At 36.4% G+C, this 23,469-nt stretch overlaps 3 protein-coding genes and 1 long non-coding RNA gene across 9 annotated transcripts; 2 read left to right on the top strand and 2 right to left on the bottom strand.

Annotated features, from left to right (window-relative positions):
- The first annotated feature begins 992 nt into the window (after positions 1-992).
- On the top strand, positions 993-2,402 carry LOC148908876 (uncharacterized). 2 transcript variants are annotated; one of them, XR_016120859.1, is made up of 3 exons: positions 993-1,393; positions 1,794-1,908; positions 2,247-2,402. It is a non-coding gene; the product is annotated as an uncharacterized LOC148908876 (long non-coding RNA). The 2 variants fall into 2 exon arrangements; XR_016120858.1 differs by having other exon boundaries at positions 1,001-1,393; positions 1,791-1,908.
- Positions 2,403-2,651: 249 nt separating this feature from the next.
- On the top strand, positions 2,652-9,199 carry LOC116297661 (store-operated calcium entry regulator STIMATE). Its single transcript, XM_031705934.2, has 6 exons — positions 2,652-2,984; positions 5,582-5,630; positions 6,321-6,416; positions 7,246-7,367; positions 7,521-7,720; positions 8,435-9,199. The coding sequence occupies exons 1-6, from the start codon at positions 2,789-2,791 to the stop codon at positions 8,651-8,653; spliced, it is 882 nt and encodes a 293-aa protein (XP_031561794.1). The 5' UTR covers positions 2,652-2,788; the 3' UTR covers positions 8,654-9,199.
- Positions 8,662-13,195, bottom strand: LOC116297660 (uncharacterized). 3 transcript variants are annotated; one of them, XM_089035196.1, is made up of 6 exons: positions 13,059-13,195; positions 12,874-12,957; positions 10,639-12,282; positions 9,766-10,439; positions 9,489-9,565; positions 8,662-9,120 (listed from the first exon to the last, which is right to left on the bottom strand). In XM_089035196.1, exons 2-4 carry the CDS (start codon positions 12,947-12,949, stop codon positions 10,330-10,332), a joined length of 1,830 nt encoding a protein of 609 aa, XP_088891322.1. In that variant the 5' UTR covers positions 12,950-12,957; positions 13,059-13,195; the 3' UTR covers positions 8,662-9,120; positions 9,489-9,565; positions 9,766-10,329. The 3 variants fall into 3 exon arrangements, with proteins under 3 accessions (XP_088891322.1, XP_088891324.1, XP_088891323.1); XM_089035198.1 differs by having other exon boundaries at positions 9,771-10,439; XM_089035197.1 differs by having other exon boundaries at positions 13,070-13,157.
- Positions 13,067-23,401, bottom strand: LOC116297659 (uncharacterized). 3 transcript variants are annotated; one of them, XM_031705923.2, is made up of 15 exons: positions 22,971-23,400; positions 22,400-22,669; positions 21,549-21,851; positions 20,359-20,514; positions 19,393-20,277; positions 18,763-18,999; positions 18,553-18,611; positions 18,159-18,250; positions 17,822-18,000; positions 17,385-17,617; positions 17,140-17,292; positions 16,950-17,035; positions 16,030-16,568; positions 15,125-15,244; positions 13,067-13,157 (listed from the first exon to the last, which is right to left on the bottom strand). In XM_031705923.2, exons 1-15 carry the CDS (start codon positions 23,074-23,076, stop codon positions 13,111-13,113), a joined length of 3,465 nt encoding a protein of 1,154 aa, XP_031561783.2. In that variant the 5' UTR covers positions 23,077-23,400; the 3' UTR covers positions 13,067-13,110. The 3 variants fall into 3 exon arrangements, 2 of the variants coding, with proteins under 2 accessions (XP_031561783.2, XP_031561781.2); XR_016120707.1 differs by lacking the exon at positions 13,067-13,157 and adding an exon at positions 13,395-13,784 and having other exon boundaries at positions 14,023-15,244; positions 22,971-23,401; XM_031705921.2 differs by lacking the exon at positions 13,067-13,157 and having other exon boundaries at positions 13,395-15,244; positions 22,971-23,401.
- Between the last annotated feature and the right edge of the window lie 68 nt (positions 23,402-23,469).

The raw sequence follows: 23,469 nt of genomic DNA, 5'->3' as shown, positions 1-23,469 counted from the left end.
CGATTATATCCATATAGAAAGGGCGCTCTATAAACGATAAACCATTATTATTTGTTTCCTGTATAACATAGTGCAAAGGTTCTGGTTTCTGTTTTAGGTATCCGAATCCCCTTCGAATTCTTGACAAAACAATCCTCACAAAACGATTCTCAAGCGATGAGGTGGACGACCATAAATTCATTAATTTAGTAATTTTGTTATACTAAATATCCTAGCAATCGAATGGTCTGCATGGGAAAAATGGACATCTTGCAAGGGCAAAACATGTGGTTACAGTGGTCAAAAGACAAGAAAAAGAGAATGTCTAAAGAAAAATTCCACGGACATTGCTCAGGGATGCCTCGGAGATGACACCCAGACGAAATCCTGTACTGTACTCTGCAGCACACTGCAGCCCAGCACCAAAATAATCCCAACCACCGGAAACAGCCTGCTTGATATTTCCTCGATCAAGAACGCTATTAACAAGTACAACGGATGGTTCAAAAGTCACTATCCTGAGCTTTTCCACTATTTAAACTCCAGAACTGGAAAGATTGCTTTTGCATGTGCTCTCGCTGGTTCCGGAATCGCTATCGTTTTGATATGCTGGTCATGCAGGCAAGTGGTTTACAACAGTTTTCATGTTTAAGAGTTTCTTTGTTTGTGGGAGTCACGACTTTACTACTTTTTTGTTTCATCCACGATTTTTATTTTCATATTCCTGCTCCGAGCTTTCGGATTACAAACCCATCGTCAGGGAAAAACTGATTGAAATTACATTCAAAATTGCGAGACAACAACAATCACGTGCGAGTGAGCTAACGAACGTACGTTGCAATCGTGAACGCGGAAAATAAATAAATAATTTATTAAATAGATAAATAAACAAATAAAGTTATATAGACGATACTAGCGTTTGATCATATTAATAAGTGGCACGTAACTATGTGGAACAGTCCTTCCACAGTTTTCATATTATTTTGTAAGATCACAACACGCTTCACCGCGAAGGTCAAGGTACAATCGAAAAAGGGACTAATTTTGAACCAATCCCACACATAAGGCGACTATTTGTCTTTATAGAATTGATATTCAGCGCCGTAACGGTCACGGCGATGTACGTCATGGTCACAGTCATACATTCCCCTCATTGTTAACAAGGGACCACTTCTCTTAGATTCCTGTTGAGACTAGAAACTCTTAAACTTGAGATATAACTAAGACTGAATTATGTTCTAATCTTTGGTGGCTTGTTATCTCTAGCCACTTCATAAGTCTTCGCAGACAGAGGAAAAGAATGGTGAAATTTGTGGATGACGATGACATAGACGGTGAGCAAGAACCCTTGCAAGGCGAAGACGAGGGAGAGTTGGTTGATGATCAGTACACCACAGAAAAAGCCGACGACCAGGTTAGATCTAAATATATATATATAAACATAGATGTAAGATCAGATTCTCGGACAATCTCGTACCCAGAGCCTGCGTTTCTTCTGGCCTGCGGCGAAGAACGAGAAGACACTTAAATAAATGATTTTTTTAAAAACAAAGTTCTGTGTTTACTTCCGAACAAAATAAAAATTAAAAATCGAAAACATATTTATTTTACATTTTTGGCAAGTCTTTAAATGCCTGCGCTCTTATACCGGAAGTCCAAGAAATCCTGGTGTCAAAAAATGGATTATGCCACAGCCCTCGTTCTTCAGAAGAAACGCAGGCTCTGGGTACGAGATTGATTCTCGACAATTTTTCGAGCATACGCGGTATGAATTTGTTGTCAGGAATTAACCCCATATTGTCATATCGCAGCAGAATATGGAATACTACGGAGTTGGTGGTCAATATTTTGAGAATTATCCAGAAGGCTATAACTACTATTATGAACAAAATGGTTACGATGAAGATGAAGTCGTGTACGAAATGACAGGTATATATATATATTCATCAATTAAACTTTACGCAGTTTAACGCAGTACACAGTACTACTCACCAATGAATACGAAGCTTTCAGGGAGGTCAGGTGATGGCCGATTCTTGAATGCAGGAGGCATTATAATCCGTGTTCTATCTAGATTGGGTGCTACTGGGGTGCAATCGAAATATGGGACCAATATGCCTATTGTTCTCAGTCCAGAACAATAGTTGTTCAAATGAGTTGGCAGGCATGAGTAGTCCAAAGGAGCAGCAATAACAGTGCATATATATAATATATAATATATATATTTATATATATGTTATATGTTTGATGATGTTTTCTGTCCCCAGGCTAAATCAAGACCCATACCTCAATGTGCGTCTTCTGAGTGTTACATACAGTGTGCATGTAATCAAGGAGGCAAAGATGTCATTCTTCGACTTTTTCACAGGAAGAGAAAGTAACTTGTAAATGGGAAATCTTGAAATAAACAACCTAAAATTATTGATAGTTTTTTCTGGGCTTCAAAGGCCGGTCCATTATGAATGGGCTCCCTGTGGTTTCAAATTACGACACTTTCAGCACATCTGTTTCCTATTGCTTTTCCCCCTTTTCCTTCTCATCTACATATTATTTTGGGTTTCAACGGACTTTATTAGTTGCGGGTACCTACCTTTGCACGTTTTATCAAAGGTAGAGTTACAGTAGTTGTCTGTCTGTCCGCATGTCCAGATATCCAAATAAGGCAAATGAAACCGGAAGCGCTCTGCCCTTGCTGAAGTTGGAAGACGAACTCAAGAGGCGAAAGAAAGGGCAGGAAAAGACTCCGGATTTACGGTCAAATCATTCGTTTAAACACGGCTAAAATATCACCCAACCCTAGATTGAACTCATGGTACCATCTCTGTTAAATCTTACGACCAGGTCTGGTCCAACAGACTTTTTACAAGCCACAAATGTCAAAACGACTCACTTAACGAAAAGGGCTTCGGAGACCGACCTCGATGGCATCAAGTGTAAATTAACAGACGAATTTGGTTTGTTTATTCAAGGAATTTTAGCTGTTGTGGCCTTTAGTACATTACTGTGTAAGTATTCTATCTTATTTGAGTTCTGAATTATGTAAATGTTGGGGAAAACATCCGTGAATTGTAGATGAATTTATAATTTGTTTTCTCGTGCTCGTGGCGTGCTTGTACTGTAGCTGTCTTCAAGTATTTCAACATTTCTATGGAATTTTTCCCATATCGAATTTCATTTAAATACTCTAGTTGACTTTCATGTTCCTTTAATTCTTAAAATAAACCTTTCTTTTATGAATCCATATTTCTTAATCCGTATTCAAGAATTTGGATGTGTAAATAAGAAAACATGTTTTGAATTCGTGAAAATGAATGAATTCTTGAAAAAAAAACATATCTCTGATCTCGCTCTGTTCTTAAAGATCTTATGCTATCCTACGATATTTTAATATATACTCCTTCGTTTAATTAAGATTTATCGCCTTAATTAAGCACAAAATTAAGAAATAGCGACAATGGTTTGACATCCCAATTTTAGTAAGAATCTGATGAAGATTTTGTATAAAGATGTCGCCAAAAATTTATCACAGAAATGTCTTGTATTAAAATTATTTTATTGACACAAAAAATCCTGGATATAGCATGGGAAGCCCTAGTTTTTAATTTCCAAGGATCCTTATATATGTGTGAATTTATTTTGGTAGATAAATGTGGTAGCTTTGTAGATGGATAATTATTCAGGGATATTCTAATCAACATAATTGACAATCAGGTCTATTATCTCCCATGGCTGCTATGGAAGCTAGATTTTTATTTCACATCTCTGTTATGTTATTTAGTGGTTAGTTCGTGTGGTTTTGGGTATAATTTTCCTGCGGAATGCAAGTACTAGACAATTGCTGCTTTCTCACATTTCTACCATATATATTTTGAATGGAATTGTACTTGTTATATATGTGCAATGTACAATTTCTAACCATTTTTTCCAATAATGAGCAGTGATGGCCAAAAGCACCAAAAACTACACTTTCGTATGAGTTTTGATTCCATTTTTCATTTTGGGTTACATGTAACACTTAAAACCTTTTTTAAACAGTTAGAAACTGATGTACTATGATAAAATGCCTGTTTGAAGCAGTATTTTCAAATGTATAAAGATGTTTTGTTGCATTTGTGATAGAATGTAGCTTTGTCAGGCTTTTTTATAGAAAATATATGGAAAATAAGCAAATGAAGAACTAAACCTCATTTTTGAATAATTTTTTTACTTTGGGTTATTACACTTTGATTCCACTTTCATCGGTCATCTCCACTTCCAAACAAGTTAAACTTTCTGAATAACAAGGTTTTAGCCTTGTACAACAGCCTTTCTTCAAGAAAATAGTTTTTGGTGCTCACTGCTTGAATACGAAAAGAATTCACTCTTATAACAGCTTTTCAATTTGATATGTTTAAATTACTTAGCAGCTGAAAACTTTAGAAATATTTGTATAATCATATGTTTTTATTCCCATAGATTTCATTATGATTTTCATTCTGACAGCTTAAACGCTGCTCGGACTTGGCATGACTTTATGTGAGATAGCTTACATCACAGTTTAAAAGTACATACTTTGCAAATAAAGGCTATAAAGACCTTTGTATACTATAGCCCCTCCCCAAATTTTTCACCAATATATTACAGATTCTCTTAAAGACTAATTCTAAGAAAAAAATATGGTGTGATTTGCATTGCCAAGCTTTCCTAATAATGTAGGTATGTGATAATTTTAATTTAGTGCCATACAGTTTGATAATTCTCTACATCTCAATATTGCAATACTCACCCCAACACACACTCTTTCGATTTTATGATCAAGACTACCTTTAATATCTACTGGCAGCTCTCCATCTTTGTAAATCTCAATTGAAATCTGTCTAAAATAGTTATGTCTATGGATAGTAATATCCATGGATATACATATATATATTTGAATTTTACAAAAATCTAAAATCCACATTCATAATTTTTGTATGTGAGTAAAAGATTAAAAAAATAAAGTAATTAAGAGAAATGAGTAAGAAAACATATTTTTGATCAAATGAATGAACCATATCAGAAAGGTTTATTATGAATAAGAACTTTCAGGTGATAGGATTAAAAGATCAAAGATTTAGATAATGAGAGTATGTCTTCATTGCATTTATTATTTATGATATTCATTATTTATCTCCTTTCTAATTCTATTATGAACTTTTGTTAAAATTAAAAGAAAATTTCATTATTTCTACTTATATTCTTGGAAATAATTATTTTAATTTCAAGTATATGTATTTGTCGTAACAGTGAATTTAGTAAGACCTTTTCATATTATGTGTTCTTAAAAATAACATTATTTTAAAAAGTATTCCTTTATTTATATAACTAATATTTATTTGATACCCACGATCTATATATTTGTGGTATAAAATGTATTCGTAGCCTTATTTATTATAAGTATAATATATATGTATGGTATGTGTATATATGAATTGTTATTGTATCATTTTATTTTTTTATTTTTCTTTGTGTGTTTGTGTATTGTCGTAATATGCATGTTTCAAATTCATTTTTATAATATTTTTTTTTGAATAATAGCAATCTTTAAAATAAAATGAATTTTATTTTTCCCTATTCTATTTAGTAAAACGAATCAGAGAGCCTCCGGGAGAAAGAAGAACATTTAGGATATGGTATGTGATGGCATATACAACAGCTGTATTTGTTTTTTTCTGTACTATTATAAATTGTACAGCTTTGCGCATTAATTACATAATGTTTGAAAGCTATCTTGAATTATGTCTTTTGTATATTCACCGATGCCAGCCAAAATGTCCTTTTTGTTATTGATGTTTTGACTGAATGGACTAAATTATTGTTAGGATGCTGTGCGGTCATTGATTTATTTAGGCAAATCCATCATTATGGACATTGCTTTTTAATGAAATCAATTCTCTTAAAAACCATAAATATATCAAACATTGAGTGTCGCATTCCCCTTTGTTTTACTCAAATTTTTTTCGGTAAAAATTTTTAGTTGATTTCCAAAAAATGTGTGTAAAGGTAAATCAATCTATGTTAAATAGGTTTCTTGGATTTTTGAGAAAAATTTCTGCAGCTAACGATAGATGAAAAACTCTTTCTACATCAGCTAAAACCAAAATATGGAATTGATCATACCATTTATGGAGTGAGCTTTCTCTACTCCAACCTCGACACTAACATATAGAGTAAAGCTTGATATAAAAGTTGACATGTACTGTATGGTGTACTTGAAAGTTTCTTGTCACGATAATTGATTGATTTGATTTAAAAGAGAGAAAAAAAGTATAGAATTGCATGTAGCAAGAGTAATCTACGTCTAAACATTTTAATTTTTCCAGGTTTTATGACACTTCAAAGCAAGCCGTAGGAGCAGGAGTTATCCATTTTGCTAATGTTGTACTTTCAGGTCTGTTCAGTGGAGATCCCTGTACTTGGTAAGAGCAGTGTGCTTATACACAGAATCCAAATATAGTGACCAATTTGAATTATAAGATAACTGTTATGAATGTCACATTGTGATTGGTTTTGAGTGCGTGCTTTATGAGAGCACATTGCACACATGCGCACTTTCCGTTGCGTCATTCCTATCTATTATTGTGATTTGTATTTTATAAAAGAAATAAAAAACTTGCTTGCTGTGCTGTGTGCAGTCAACTTGGAACTTGAGTGAAAATGCAGAAATGAAGAAATAAAAACGTTTGCGCGTACTGTGTGCTGTCATAAAGCACTTGGGGATTGGCAGAACACTCAAGAAGTGTCCAGAAGCACTTCGCTACGTGTCATGCATCTCCTAACACTTTTCTCATGTTCTGCCAACCCCTGTGTGCTTTATGACAGCACACAGTACGCGCGAACATTTTTTTATTTCTTTTTTTTCTGCATTTTCACTTCCAAGTTCTTCCTGAGTTTATTGTAACAGGAACTCGGTGCAATAAATTATATCTTTTGTCATAAACAGGGTTCACAAATTTGAGTTTTTTTATCATAAACAGGGTACCCCTTTCAGAATCCCAGCAGAATACCCCTACCCAAATTCTGGTGGAGTACACCCCCCCCCCCTCCCCCCTCGGGTAAATGTGAATGGACATCATTGTGATGGTACAGGTCTGTGAATCCCAACCATGTTACTCAGCTTTGTTGGTTTATGCAATAGATTTCTGTTTGGCAAACAACAACCAAAACAAATGACCCTGTCCACAACCTACTAATCAAAATATGAATATATTCCTCAAACTATTGTAAAAAAATTTTTTTTTTTTACAGGTATTTTATCAATTTTCTACTGGATTCTACTCTAGGCTTGGTTTTTATATGGATATTTCTACGTATTACTCAAGTAATAGTTGATGTATATAATCTTGAATCCTTTAGATCTGGCGTATACGGTGAGTAGAGTAGTCTTTAATTCAGTAAAAAATTTCCCTTAAGATATATATTTTTTAAATTTGAGATTTTTTTTGATTAGCACACTAGATACCAAGCTTTGCTGGTCTCATGTCAATGTTAATGGTAATATTTTCTTTTACACCTATCGACAGGAAATCCTCCGCAGTGCCGTAACTGGGCATGTCAATGTTTAGTGTATATCTTAGTCGTCATCTTTGAAAAAATCACTGTAGCCTTACTAGTACAGCTTGGATTCTGGGAAGACGTCAGGAAGTTTATCCTTAAACCAATCAAGAATAACCCCAAAATGGAAGTAGCAATAGTGATGCTTATTGTGCCTTTTGTCTTTAATGTAAGTATCTTTGTCTCTATCATGATGTTGTCTACAGTAGGCATTACATTATTTTACTTTATTTTAGCTGTTTTATTTTTTTTCCGGTCCGGTATCTTAAAATATCGTGCGTTCTGATTGGCTGTTTGAGCGGGCAGTATTTTGTTAGTATCGGCCCGCGCTAGCGGTCCGGTATCCTTGGCCGCTAAACAACAAAACAAAAACAATTAAAAAACTACGGGAAAAAAATAAATAAGTTATTTACCGTCCTATATTCGGTAACGGCCTCGGTCCGTATATTCAAGAACTCGGGCACAGTTTTTCCCTATCCGGACCTTCTGGCCGGTAAATAAATATGTTTTTGTGATTTAATACTTTATCGTAAGATTATTGCTGGCAAATCATGATCTGCACCACCTTATGGAATATAATTGTAATGATCATAATCGTCATCTTCATAATGATGAACATATTCATCGTCAGCATCATCGTTGCCGTCGCCATCATTGCGGTTCTCATCATGCTTCATCACCATCATCATCGCGATCACCATCAGTTATCATCGTCATCATCGCCATCATAGTCGTCCTCATCTCCCATTGATTGATCATCGTCAACTATCATTACTATCATCATCGCCATTTTTATTATTTCAACCAGTCTCTATTAAGCGTAGCAAATTCTATAAAATAATGAAAAAATGTTTTGTGTCTTTTTATTTGGTTTTCTCTCCAGGCTGTCATGTTCTGGGTTGTTGACGGATTTCTAATGCGCAAGAGAAGAAAAGCTCTAGATGCTTCAGATGATAATATTAAAGTAAAGTACCAGCGACGGCAAGACAAAGCCAAATCACCCAAATCACCCAACCAATCAGACGAAGAGGCTGTATTACTAGAAAACGTTATTGAAGATGATTGCGACGATGGCTTATATCACCGGGAAGTTATCAGATGACAAACTACTAAGAAGCACAAAGATTTATTAGTATAGATAATAGAGTTTACGCCGGGAATGTTGAACTTTGACACCCTATTCATAACTCTACTTCACTTGATGTAAATACGTATTTCCAGGGATTATGTACAGGGCATCTGTTCTCGCCAAGATTTTTATTTTTTACGTTTAGTTTTGCACTTGTAAAGCCGGAAGTAGAGTTTTTTTGAAGTTTGATGTCGACTTCGTCATGAAAAAATTAAAGGTCCTTCTGGGAAGATTAAAAAAATAAAATAAAATAAAATAAAATAAAATAAATAAATAGATTAATGTTGACACTTAAAATTCCCAGTTGACGAGTGTAGTCCCATTTTCGGCTCAAGCCAGGAGAGAAGGGGAAAACTCGATGCTGTGTGCAATGGCCCTGTTTCAAGCGGCAGCCATGTTGGTTGAACAATAGATCCCTTCGAGCGTAGGCTGGCATTCAACTGTTTGAGAAATAAAGGCTTTTATTTTGATGAGAATAAATATGGCCGCCGTGTGATAAAGGTCCACGGGATTGCTTTATCTTAGAACAGGTATGCGTTTTTGGGGAGTAGAGGGATGGGACTGGAGATGCTGAGGGTAGGGTCTCGAGAATATTTTATGGACACCAAGACTGTTTTTGAGGGGAAAGAAAAAGGCTGTTTTCTGTTCACGATTTATTTTTGGTAGTAGTTTTGGAAAAACTTGTAGAATTGTTAACAATTCCCATTCCCGTATCTCTCCAATAAAAACATACCTTTTCTGGGTCAAGTAAGTTGGAATAGTGAAATATATAGAATGAAAATAGTGGACTTTCGCAATTTTTTTTTACCTGTCCTATGATCTTGTCAATCTTTCGTTGCTCCTGTATGTTCGTAACTTGAATGTGAATTGAATGTAAATTTGTATCTACAAAACAATAAAATTACATTTATATATATATATATATATATTGACCATCATCGTATGATGGCTGGCAAAATGGCGTATTGATTGCATGCTATGGACTGTGCTGGTGATTACAATCATGGTAAATTTGTTACGGTGAAACTTGTGTTTAAAAGTAGAAGCACTTGCACTACACAGATTTATAACTTTATTTCGAAAACCTCACAACTGTCTTCGTCAGAAATGTTGTCAGCGCATCTTGGCTTTATTTTTGTCTTCTTCCGAAAAATGCGATCTGCAACACCATCAAAATACAATCCAGACTGAACCTTGGGCTTTTCCTTGCTGGTATTGAAACGACCATTTCATAGCATTGCCATTCTGTTGATTACAGTAAACAAACGAAACAACAAAGCAAAGACAACAAAACGCAATATTATTGAATCAACATTAATTACTAAGGGTGTGTTACAGATATCCCTGAGACACAGTCCATTACTAAGGATGTGTTCCAGATATCCCTGAGACACAGTCCATTACTAAGGGTGTGTTCCAGATATTCCTGAGACACAGTCCATTACTAAGGGTGTGTTCCAGATATTCCTGAGACACAGTCCATTACTAAGGGTGTGTTTCATATATTCCTGAGACACAGTCCATTACTAAGGGTGTGTTCCAGATATTCCTGAGACACAGTCCATTACCAAGGGTGTGTTCCAGATATTCCTGAGACACAGTCCATTACTAAGGGTGTGTTTCAGATATTCCTGAGACACAGTCCATTACTAAGGGTGTGTTCCAGATATTCCTGAGACACAGTCCATTACTAAGGGTGTGTTCCAGATATTCCTGAGACACAGTCCATTACAAAGGGTGTGTTCCGGATATCCCTTATCTAAAAACAAAAATAAAACACTTCATATCTTATAGAGGGCGGATGAACTAATAATTTATTTAATGCACGAAATATGGAATTGCTGATATTGATTTATTGAATTGATTAATATACATTTCCGAAGAGCAATTTAAAAAAAAATCTAACAGATTGGCGAACGTCCATTTTTTTGAAATCAGAAATGGCGCTATTTACTTACGTATACTTTTTGTTGTCGTTGGTGCTCCAGTTGCTCTTGTTAGTGCTATTGTATTTGATCTTGTTGCTATTGTTGTTGTTGATGGCGATATTATTAATGTTGATGTTGTTTGTTCTATTATTGTTGATTTTATTGGTTCTGTTGTTGTTAGTGGTGATGGCGACCCTATTATCGTTGAGGTCGTTGATCCTGTGGATGTTGTTGTTAATGATGGTGGTCCTATTATTGTTGATGCTGTTGTTCCTATCATTATTGATGGTGATGTTGGTGGTGATCCTTTTGTTGTTGATGTTGTTGATCCTGTTGCATTTGGTGTTGGTGTCGGTGATCCTATTATTGTTGGTGATATTGGTGTCGGTGATCCTATTATTGTTGGTGATGTTGGTGTCGGTGATCCTATTATTGTTGGTGATGTTGGTGTTGGTGATCCTATTATTGTTGGTGATATTGGTGTTGTTGGGGATTCTATTATTGTTGGTGATATTGGTGTCGGTGATCCTATTATTGTTGGTGATGTTGATGTCGGTGATCCTATTATTGTTGGTGATGTTGGTGTTGGTGATCCTATTATTGTTGGTGATATTGGTGTTGTTGGGGATTCTATTATTGTAGGTGATGTAGGTGTTGATGATCCTATTATCATTGGTGATATTGGTGTTGTTGCTGTTGATGATATTATAGATGTTGTTGGTCCTATTATTGTTGTTGGTGGTATTGGTGATCCTAATATGGTTGATGAATTCTGTTCTTTTGTTGTTGTTGATGATAACATAGATGCTGGCCGTACTGTTGTTGTAGGTGATGGGGATCCTAATATTGTTGTCGTAGTTGGTCCTATTGTTGTTGTTGTTGGCGGTGATCCTAATATTGCTGAGGTTGTTGGTCCTATTGTTGGTGTTAATGTTGTTGGCGGTGATCCTAATATTGCTGAGGTTGTTGGTCCTATTGTTGGTGTTAATGTTGTTGGCGGTGATCCTAATATTGCTGAGGTTGTTGGTCCTATTGTTGTTGTTGATGTTGTTGGCGGTGATCCTAATATTGTTGAGGTTGTTGGTCCTATTGTTGGTGTTAATGTTGTTGGCGGTGATCCTAATATTGCTGAGGTTGTAGGTCCTATTGTTGGTGTTAATGTTGTTGGCGGTGATCCTAATATTGCTGAGGTTGTTGGTCCTATTGCTGGTCTTAATGTTGTTGGCGGTGATCCTAATATTGCTGAGGTTGTTGGTCCTATTGTTGGTATTAATGTTGTTGGCGGTGATCCTAATATTGCTGAGGTTGTTGGTCCTATTGTTGGTGTTAATGTTGTTGGCGGTGATCCTAATATTGCTGAGGTTGTTGGTCCTATTGTTGGTGTTAATGTTGTTGGCGGTGATCCTAATATTGCTGAGGTTGTTGGTCCTATTGTTGTTGTTGATGTTGTTGGCGGTGATCCTAATATTGTTGAGGTTGTTGGTCCTATTGTTGTTGTTGATGTTGTTGGCGGTGATCCTAATATTGCTGAGGTTGTTGGTCCTATTGTTGTTGTTGATGTTGTTGGCGGTGATCCTAATATTGCTGAGGTTGTTGGTCCTATTGTTGTTGTTGATGTTGTTGTTGTTTGATCTGCTGCTGCTCGTGATGATATATTTGATGTCGGACTTTGTCCTGTGGTCACAGAAAGAGAAATGCATATAGACGTTTTACAGAATTCTAGAATTTTCTAGCAATTTACTGCAGTCTACTGATCAAGCGTAAACATTCGTCAGGCGTGAGTTAAAGCTATAGTTAATCTGATATGAACATCAAACTTTAAATTAAATCGTATTCATAAAAATTAAAATATATTTTCCCGTGGTGTGATTAGAACTTAAATACGTAGTAGTAAGTAGTTTTCTGAAACTAGGGTACCTTAGGACACGGTGATTTAATTTCGTTGTGTTTTGGATTTGATTCATCGATTAATCTACACGGTCTATTTGAATGATGGAATATAACAACCAAAGGATCAAAGATATGTATTCTATATATTTGTATTTTAAAAGTGCATCAGGTAGCATCAGTTAACATTAATAAAAAAATGTAATAAAATATTTCGGTTTAAAAGACTGGTTAAAATTGATAATATAATTGGCAATATTTTTATGTCGAGTGGCCTACAATATGCAGTTTTCAGGATATAAGTGGCCTACAATATGCAGGACAACCTGCTTTTGAAACATGTAACACGGCTACACATCACGAATGTTGCAAACTTACCAGCACTTCTATTAACGGCCAACGATATGAATAACATCATCAAGCACGTCCAAAAGATTACTTGCTTTGTCTTCATTTCAGCTACTGAATTTGAAATATTATAAATATTCTCAGTTCAACAACCTTCAATCGCACACGCTATATTAATTCAGAGGTCGTTTTAGAGTTTTTTGAACTGAACTTACTAAGGTTTCACCTTAATGTCAAGTGTTTCTCCAGTCTATTCGATTCGTATTATTAGTTAGAAGTTATGACGTGACTTTCATTAAACAGCCCAGTATTCCCTACAATTATAACAAATTTAGATCATTAACCGCAAAGGAATATTCATTGAAGCGAAGAAGCATTGTCATTAGAGCGAACAGGCATACAATAAGGCGAACGGAGTCTCAATAGTGCGATGGAACTTTCATTAAGAAATTTAGCATTGAATTTGACAATCATGAATATGTTTGCGTGGGTTCATTAACGTTTTCAAACTTTCATTAGCGTTTTGGTGCAGTCAATAAACCACAACACACTTTCAATACAACGTTTTATTATTTGCGGTTAATGAACAGCAAATGGTGTAATACTGACATGGTCAAATATACTAAGTGCGTAATTGTATTGAACATCAATGATCCAATGGCACAGTTGGCTATACTTATGTAAGAATTTTTGACAAATTTTGTTTTTGTTTCAGTAAGAATTTTAATCTTATAATGCAGTTTCAATGCATCTCATAGTAGTCCTAAAGTATACCGTGTTTGGGCAAATAAGGGATTTTTATTAAGAGTTGTAATCTGACTGCCTATTTCTTGGATCGGAATCAAACCATAAAAGTTTTTTTGAACATTGCACGGTTAAGCAATTTATGCAAGAGAAGATCAGTAGAAGATAGGACATTATAAGACCAAGGAGAATTAGACCTGAAAAATATATGTGCAAAAGAGTACGTGTTAAACTCGTTACTTGATTAAAATAATACAGACATATAGGCCTTTGCCTTATGATAAAATCATGTTAGCCTCTAGTCTTTTGCTAGTGGCATTACATTTGTCTCTAAAGAATGCTTGATCTTTCCTTACTATTGTGATTGGTTAATTCCATTTTACGACGTTATACTATAGCTTAGGAATTTAAGGCTATCAAGCCATACTGACTTACCTTCCCAGGTGGAAATCCTGACACCGGATTAATTAGCGCCATTTTGTCAAGACTCTTCACACAGGCCAATCAGCTAAAAACTAGTTTTGGAACTATCCTTAGCAAATAATAAATATATTCACAACGATTCGAATATTAAAAAATTGCAATGCCCTTCTTCCCCACGAATATTTCTCTCTGTTTTTTCACTGTAATATATACAGCGTTTTAAGAAATATTCGATATACCTTCAATTCTCGCAATATTTGTAGCGACCTAGGACTTCATTTTCATGTTCTACAGTGCCGCACAAATAGAGTTTTTCTATGTACTGGATGCATATTTCCTGTATATGATAACAGTTGCTTTATTATATACCAGGCTATAGGTACATAGGAAATATTTGTAGGGACCTAGAACTTCATGTTCTAGAGTGCCGCACAAACATTTCTACTTTCTAAGTACTGGATGCATATTGCCTGTATATGATAACAGTAGATTTATTATATACCAGGCTATAGATGCATATATATATATATGAAATGTTTGTTGGACTGATCCTAGAACTTCATGTTCTAGAGTGCCACTCAAATATTTCTATAGAAAAGGCTTTGTAAGTACTATAGCTGGATGTACATTGCCTGTATATGACGAAAGTATGGTAGGCTGTAGTATATATCAGTGAGGCTATAGGTACAAAAAAAAACATTATTCTTTCACCAGCGATTTAGTTGTCGCGAATGGAAAGGGTACAGATCGATGAATCGAAAGCAAGTCAAGAAGACTAATTTTTTTCTTTCTGTTTCATTTTTGGTCTTCGTAATTAAGATCAATTAGCGTTTTGAATTTATGTATAATAAAGTGAAAAAGGAGCTTGATTATTTTCGGCCAACGACTAAGAAGTTTGAAAATTGTCGCAAATTTGAGTGACATCTCTAATTTTCTCCTTGAACTTACGAATTTTCACAAAGGATGCGAATCCGTTCCGATACATGTCCGATGCAAATACGAGCGATTCCGATTTGTTGCAAAAGAGTTAGTATTTTCAACAGGCTCGACAGATATCGTTTTTTCTTCTTCTTCTTTTTTACTGACGAGTACGTCGACAACATCAGCGACTTACCTGACCGAAAAGCAAAAACCACAGAAAAGCTTGTCAAGTGATTACAATGGCATTCCACCGGTTTGCCAATGATATCGTCTGTCTTGTGCAACTTGCATCCAAGGCTGGACCAGTGACGCTCTGGGCAATAAAATGAAGAGCATGGACATATATTGATTATTATGAGGAAAAAATGGCGCAAATTTATAAATGTCTTAAAATAAAATAAATATCTGGATAAATTGCACCAGCAATTAAAGTTAAAAACCACCACGACTACCCCTACCACTTTCCCGACCACGACAACCACCACCACGGACGCCTCCGTCGCCGTCGTCACCTGTCACCTTGTCACCTTGTCACCTTGTCACCTTGTCACCTTGTCACCTTGTCACATTGTCACCTTGTCACCTTGTCACCTTGTCACCCTTGTCACCTTGTCACCTTGTCACCTTGTCACCTGTCACCTTGGTCACCTGTCACCTTGTCACCTCGTGTCACCTTGTCACCTTGGCCACCCTTTGTCACCATTGTCACCCTTGTCACCTTGTCACCTTGTCACCTTGTCACCTTGTCACCTTGTCACCTTGTCACCTTGTCACCTTGTCACCGCCACCTCTACCTCTACCTCTACCTCCATTTCTAGCACCGTCATCACCACCAGCACCATTATTCTGTTGCCAACGCAAACCACCAACATTCCAATTACTGCCACAATTACCAGGCACTGTACCACCACCAGAACCAGCATTATCCTACCGCCAATACCACCTCACCACTCTACCACTACCACCACCGCCACGTACCACCATTACCACCGCCGGCGTTTCCAACAACAACAACACCATTTCCACCAATGTCACTAATATCAAACTAGATGTTGGCGTCAGTCATAATTCTCTTCCATGATATGCTAGTATACTCACGAACTACGTCCCAGAAGACACAACTAGTCGGAGTCCCAGGGTTCCCATCACTGTCCTTTAAGGCTGGAAATGTCAGTCTAACAGGTTCGGTTAGATTTTGCACGGATTGATTGTACACAGAGCTTGATATGACTTCATCACTTAGTAATGGTTCCTCGTCTCCTTCTTGAGGATTTGACTGAAACAGTTTGTTGTTTGCGTAATAAATAAACCCAATACGAATGGATGATTGAATATTACTTGCAAGAATGCTTTTTGGTAGCTTTACAAAGATACCATTATTGTCGTCTTTGTCACCATTGCCGTTATTGCCGTTGCGGTTGCCATTACCATTACCATTGCCAATATTTGGACTTGACATGACAGTTGCAACAGGAGAGCTGCCTCCCTCGGTCTTCTTACCAAATGTGACACCTTGGAAGGTACGGCGAGTCACTTCTATTGCTTGTATGGCAACATTAGTGCTATTGATAACCCTAGATCTTGAGCCGTCTTCCAAGGGGATCTTCTGATTAAGCCTATCTAACGCAATGATAAACCTATAGAGTTGAAAAAAGACCTAGTGTTGATACTTGACATACACAGAGGTGAAAGATGTTTACCTAAAGTAATTAGGAAATTAGTCCAATTTGGACTCAAGCTCCTCGATCATGCACCTCCTTGCATTTATTTATAGCCTCCCTTTATCAAAAAACGTTGACTTGATCATACAATGTATTTGGCGAAATAAAAAGTACTTTTAATCAATTAAAGAACGGAAAAATTCAATTCAATTCACTAGATTCAAGTGAATAAGTGTAAGATGAAAAATCAAGCTAAATACTAAGTAAATGGAAAATAGGCATCGCTCACTTACAAAGGGACGTGCTGATAACATGAAAAACCTTTCAGAAGAACATTTATTGGAAAAAAATACTTACCTTGTTGGAGCATTTGAGCTTCCAGCAAGGACTTCTTTGTTCATTTCCATGACAACGTCAATCACCTCAACGACTATATCAGCAGTCTAAATGGAAAGAAAAAGAAAAAGGCATTTTTAAGGGTAAGCGGTCATCGGGGAAATTGATTTAAATTGTAGTATAATATTCAGGATGAAAGTGAGGTTTTTACCTCGTTCAGCTGATCTTCTACCGATAAGATGTTATCCACTATGTCTGCAGCAAGATCGGCATCAGCCTCAGACATGTCTTTAGCAGATCTTGATTTGAACAGCTTGGTGAAGTTCTTAGCAACTTCTTTGACATTGCGAAAGTTGAGCTTCATCTGTAAATAGAAAATGATGAATCCATTCCAAGTTCATGGTCACCTGCAGCTTTATATATATATAAAATAAGCAAAATCTTAGTCGACCCTACCTTGGATAAGTTATTCATTGCCTCAGTTTTCTTTGACTTGTATGAGCAGATGTCATTATTCGGGTCAGTCCACACAGCACCAGTATCGAAGTCTCCGCCGCATCTTCTCGTAGCAGACGACCCACTCGGTCCCAAAGGACACTCGACAGTCACTGAGTCGCCTATTTTGGTTGACTGCCAAGTAAAGAAACCTTGGATATTTTGCTTGCCTGTTGTTTCCTTGATACAAATTCCTATGAATATGTGATGGGATACTGAGTCATAAACATACGTTTAAGTCCTTGCATTACATCCGAAATTCATCAGCAGTCTCTATAATGAGGCGAGATTGACGTTTATGTAGGGTGTTGGAACAAGACAATACCACTCATAAAAATATGTTAGGCTTGTGACACACAAAATACATAGCTATGTAAATCGCCGGTTTGAGTCGATACCTGTGTCTTTGACCAAGATTGATTTCCAGTCTATCTTCAAGCCTTGTATCTTGTTTGTCTTCGCTCCTTCTTTGAGAATCTCCACGAGGCTTTTATAATAGTCGTAGAAGTCTTCGTTTGGGATTTTCTTCTTTCCGTAAATAACACATTCCATTGCGATCTTGTTGGACCTCTCTTCCCTACCACGACAATACATACCATAAAAATAAACGAACATGTAAATATATTGTCAAATGTTTATTTTGAAATTCGTAAAAAAGGTAAGATGTCTTTATTTCATATCTTTTAGTATAAAACACAGTCCAGTTTGTCGACTCGTTATTGTTCCACTACTCACCAGTGTTTGCATACAGTTCTGTGTTTATACTCTCTTGGCGAAAATGTACTTGAAAGATAATCAGCAATTTGTCCGCAAGATTCGCAAGGATCCTGTAAAGAAAGGTGACGCATACCAACAATAGTCAATCAAACAGTGGAACTTTCCTCTGAGTCAAAGAACATGAATCCCACCAATGGACCTTTCTTAAAAGTATCGTTAATGAGAGGCTTACATGGAAATACAAAAGAAATCATACTTTTACTCAATGGAATTTGTGGCATTTCTTTTGTATTTCCATGTTAGCCTCGCATCCAAGATACTTTTAAGAAGGATGCATCAAAGCACAAAAGAAAACTAGGAACGACGATATGGCATAACAGAATGGAATGATAACTAAATACAAGTTACTTACTTTGTTTTTGTTATTTGGCTTATCATTTGCTTTGAAACTTATGACAGACGTGAAGTAATCTGAAAAATAATTATGAGTAAGGGATGTGTAAAGTCAGGGTTATGCTGGGTGACAAGACCTAATCAATGGCGCAACAGTGCCAAGATAACGTGAGAAGGGTGTGGTGGAAATATATATTGAAGATGTGCTGAATTAATAGTCCTACATTACCTGTAACCACTAGTAAAGCCCTTTTACTTTCTGCTGTTCCATATCTATTACTTGCTTTACACCAGTAGTAACCCTGATTAGAAACATCCATTGTCACAGTGTTCGTGGGAATTTCTATTGAACTCCTGTACCACGTGATACTAGCAGGAGGAGACATTGTTACAGCGCAAGATAGTGTCACTGCTGTTCCGGATTTAACATTCTTGGATTCTGGTCCTCTATTGATTTGGGGTTTTACTGAAAATAAGTCAAAAATACAAAGAATGTTGCCATACGCACAGATATCTTCACAGGTAAAAGCCATGGAATAGTGTAAAGGCGTTGTCTGCATGCATGAGGATGCACAATATCACTAAACTTGCAATTGTAATAAACCTTGTAATAAACCTTGATTTTTACCTTTAGCTTTATTTTTTTCCAATTTCAGGCCACGTGTCATTCCCCAGAGTATCATTTCTCATGAGAAGACACTTGAATATGGATGCGACTCAAGAATATATCTTATATATTTTCAAGAGAATGACACGTAGTCTAAAATGGAAAACATTATGCTCAAGGTGTAGAGATCTGTTCAAATGATTTTCCGTAAACACAAGCTCATCAGAAGCAGATATGCAATAGCAAACTTACCCACACAGTGCCCATAACGCATGCGCAGATTATCAGGATCTAATCCACATTTTTCAACATTCAGTGAGTTTTTCCAGCTAAACACAACATCGAGACATGTCCATCTCTCATCACAATTTTCGGGATGTTTAGGTACAGCTACCAATGTCAAGCTTGCTGACTCAATACATTCGTTGCTAAGCAACGTAATGCTAATAGCAGGTCCTCTCACGAACATAGGGTTTTTAAATCTGTACCTGACGCTTGTACGACCTTCGATGTTATCAAAAAACACCATGATGTTTGTTTTAACGTTTATCCGATCGTGTGTCATACTGACATTGAAGGTACTGCATCTATCTCCCGTTATATTTGTAACATGTATCTCGTTGATTGATTGGATATTTAGGCTAAAGACAACCACTTGTGTCGTATCGTTTATCTGTACAGTAATGTTTGTTTTTGAACAGGCGTTCCTCGCCTTCTCATATAACCCTCTTACATCTTTACACTCCACACAAGTGATTGTAACATTTTCATTCGTGTTGATAATCGTTCCAATGGCATCATTTCCTGAGTCAGAAACATTGATGCTGATAACGAACTTATCGCCGTCTGAACAGGTGAAGTTTTTGTGGATGGCGATACTGCCGTTGTTACGGTAAATGCAAAAAGGAAGTGAAGAGTTACTGGCAGGTTGATAACAGGAATCGATATCACCAGATATAACATTAGGAGCACTTTCTTGTGAAGATTCAGTAACACCTGTTATCGTGTAGGTCAAGGGTGGAATGACAACAGAACCTTGTTCGTAGGTTGCAGTAAAATTTGCCACGATCAAACCTAGTTTGAGGTCATCGGTAGGGACCTTCACTTCAAAGCTGGACACTATGATTGGATTGTAAGCTGTAAACAAAATTGCAGTGACCTTAATGCAACACTAAACAATTACGAGGAAATACGTTTAATCAAGTTGTGACTACTAACCGGTGCACTGTGCTGCAGATGTCACAGCTTTTCTTCCCCAAGTCTTTTCTCCTCCTCTGCATGTCTTACATTGGTTGTTGTTGTATTCATAATGATCCACTGGACAAGGTTGACATTCTGTAAGATTGCCATTGTGAATGAAACCAGAGGGACAAACTAGCAAGTAGAAAAATCACATTTAGTGATAAACTGGTGATAAATGGTCAAGCATTTGATGCAATTATGGAAAATCTTATTTGTATTGCTGAATTGCAATCATTGCAATCATGATATAACAAAAGAGACGTATCACGAATATTTTCAATCGGGCAGAATACTGTTGTTCTAGGCGACATGCACTTACAGCTGTATGGTTCTAACATATCGATATAATTATGAATAAATTATAGTTTTTTTTTAGCTAGCGCTTAAGAAAGCACAAAACGCTTTTCACTCACTTATCAGTGTTTGACAGTACTAAATTCCCTTGAGTACCAGGTTGATGTCAAATCAACTCGCGAGTAAAAAGTCTGAATCTAAGAATCATTGGAATCATGAGTGTTATTCGGGCTGTTTATAGTCTCTTGGTAACGAATAAACTATAAGATACCGTATTCGAGTACGAGTTTACTGTTTCTAGATATATGAATTACTGAAATAATTGTTTTTAGTATTTTTTAACACGAGTGAATTTAATAAATAACGAAGAGAGAGTTTTTTCAATTTTATCTATGCAAGTGGCACACATCGACAAACGAGCGTGTGTGGGTACGCGTTATATTTCAGTGAATATATATTTCACCGATATGCACTTCGCCTTTGGTAATGCTGTTTTAGTATATACCAACTTGCCAACCCGTCCTTTGGAGGTTTGTAAGTTGGTATAAACTAAAACAGTATTAGACGTATATTGTGGCCAATGAGCAAGTTGGATTTATTATATTAAGTTGTGTAAAAATACTGATCACCGATAATCACTGAGCCTGAGGGAAATAATTGTTTTAGACTTGAATATCAGAGAAAAGTCGAAATTCTGGAAAAGAAAACGTTTTAGTATTGCTTCCGCTTTGGGAAACTTTGGGAAACTTCATAATCACAGTTTTAGCAATCACAGTGCGCAATACTCTATATTCAAGTCTAAAATTGTAATACATTGTGATATCAATAAGCAAAAGTAGGAAAAGACATTTGAGTTTAAAATGCTAACGTACTGAGGACAAAAGCGTAGACGTCATTGGCCCAGGCACCACCTATACCATTCACACAATTTGTAGCAATGCCATGTTTGTTATAGGTGGAAAAGGCGTTCAGTCCAGAAAAGCATTCGCGCCCATCGAACTGTACGCTAAAAATTTTGTATCCTCTGCTCCTTGACATCCTAGCACATCTTCCTATTGAAGTTGTATTTCCATGTGGCCAATAATTTTCAGAAAGTTGTTCAGACAAGGCACGATCCCATGTATCCTTAAAGCATCCAAGGTGCCAATAGTAGACTCCATTACTGATGTTATAACCTACATGATATGAACAGTGTCAGTAGTAGTGCTTTATGTAGTACAGTAGTAGGGATCGGATTTTAGGTCAATTGTTTAGCGCATTAATTTTTGCAGCTGGAGAGAGGAAAATTGGAGAAACCAGAGAACGGCTCTTGCATCACGGGAGACACTCAACAAGGGATGCCGAAGGTTAACTGAATGCCTTGTGCCATGCGACTTTTGCACAACTCTGAATCGAATTTAGATTTGGATCGCTTGTATTTTCATTGGCTACAAGGACAAGCAAGGCGTTCACCCCGGTAAACTTAACAGCAAGCATGTAAGAGACTAGAGTATCTGCTATGAAATGTAAGTCAAAGACCGCGAAGTAAAATATTAGAGATTAGTATGCCACTCCTATCCCCTCTCCCGCTGCTCTTTCTGCAAGTTCAGTATTTAAGTGCACACTTAATGTTGTTTATGATAGATATGCTTATGATTATGAATGGATAAACGAAAAGTCCTCTTTGAGATACATTTGAACAAGACGGCTGATCATACATTATTTATTTTTCGACACTACTTACGAGTCAGGAAGTACACATCATTAGCCTTGACTCCACCAACACCATTCGTACAGATAGTATCTTTACCATATTTGGCATATACAAAGATGGTGTCTATCCCGGTCCAGCATTCACCATTGTTCTGCACACCGAACGCTTTATACCCATTTAATCCTGATATATTGGCACATTTACTGACGATTTGGCTACTTTGGCTGTAATTAGCCAGTAGGATAGGCAAAGCTCTGCTACGCAGGTCTTCTTTAAAGCAGCCAACGTGATAATACGAATCTAAAATGACAGGGAAATATAGAATAGAATAGAATAAATTATTTATATAGCGCCAAAATCCTAAAGTTCAATGGCGCTTAAATACAATGCATTATAAATGATAAAAGTATATATATGACTTATATACATCTAATAAAAATAAAACAAACTTAGAGTTCAAACTAAAAGGTTTAAAATAAATAAATATTATTGAATCATATTCTGTGACAAGGTCTTCACACCCAGGAAGTAAACAAAACACTTTCACGTCGCGCGATGTCACAGTTTAGTCCATGAGCAATGATACTCAATCTAATCTTACCAGCTTTCCCACTGGATTGTGCTTCACCAGTTATGACCAGAGATATGACTAACAACACCAACATAATACCGTAAGCCGATATGATGTTCTCTCGTTGAACTTGCATTGGATTAAACTGGGCCGGTCTATCCCAAGCTCTCAATAAGACTACGCACAAGCAGGAGTAGCAAACGAGATAACGATTTTTGTCACTATCAAATTACAGTTTCTAAACAGTTTGTCGCAGAAAATGTATGTTATTGAAAAATTAGCCAGAAGACATTTGGACGCCAACTCTTTTGATGTACGTAGATGCAAAGCTGAATTATAATTAGGAAGGTATTCGATAGACTGTGAAGTTGTGAACTGACCCTTAGCAGACTCTGACAATACTTTGACGTAGGAATAATAATAATAATAATAATAATAATAATAATAATAATAATAATAATAATAATAATACTGCACACATCATTAGAAAAACTCTCATGATTACTTGATTCTTGATTTCTATTTTCTA

This window comes from Actinia tenebrosa, unplaced genomic scaffold, assembly GCF_029948245.1.
Source record: "Actinia tenebrosa isolate PJP-AT-01 unplaced genomic scaffold, QUT_ActTen_1.0 PGA_scaffold3__52_contigs__length_22856419, whole genome shotgun sequence".
In the NCBI taxonomy this organism is placed as follows: Eukaryota; Metazoa; Cnidaria; class Anthozoa; order Actiniaria; family Actiniidae; genus Actinia; species Actinia tenebrosa.
Note: the sequence above shows the minus strand (reverse complement) of the source record. Positions and strands in the feature narration are given on the sequence as shown.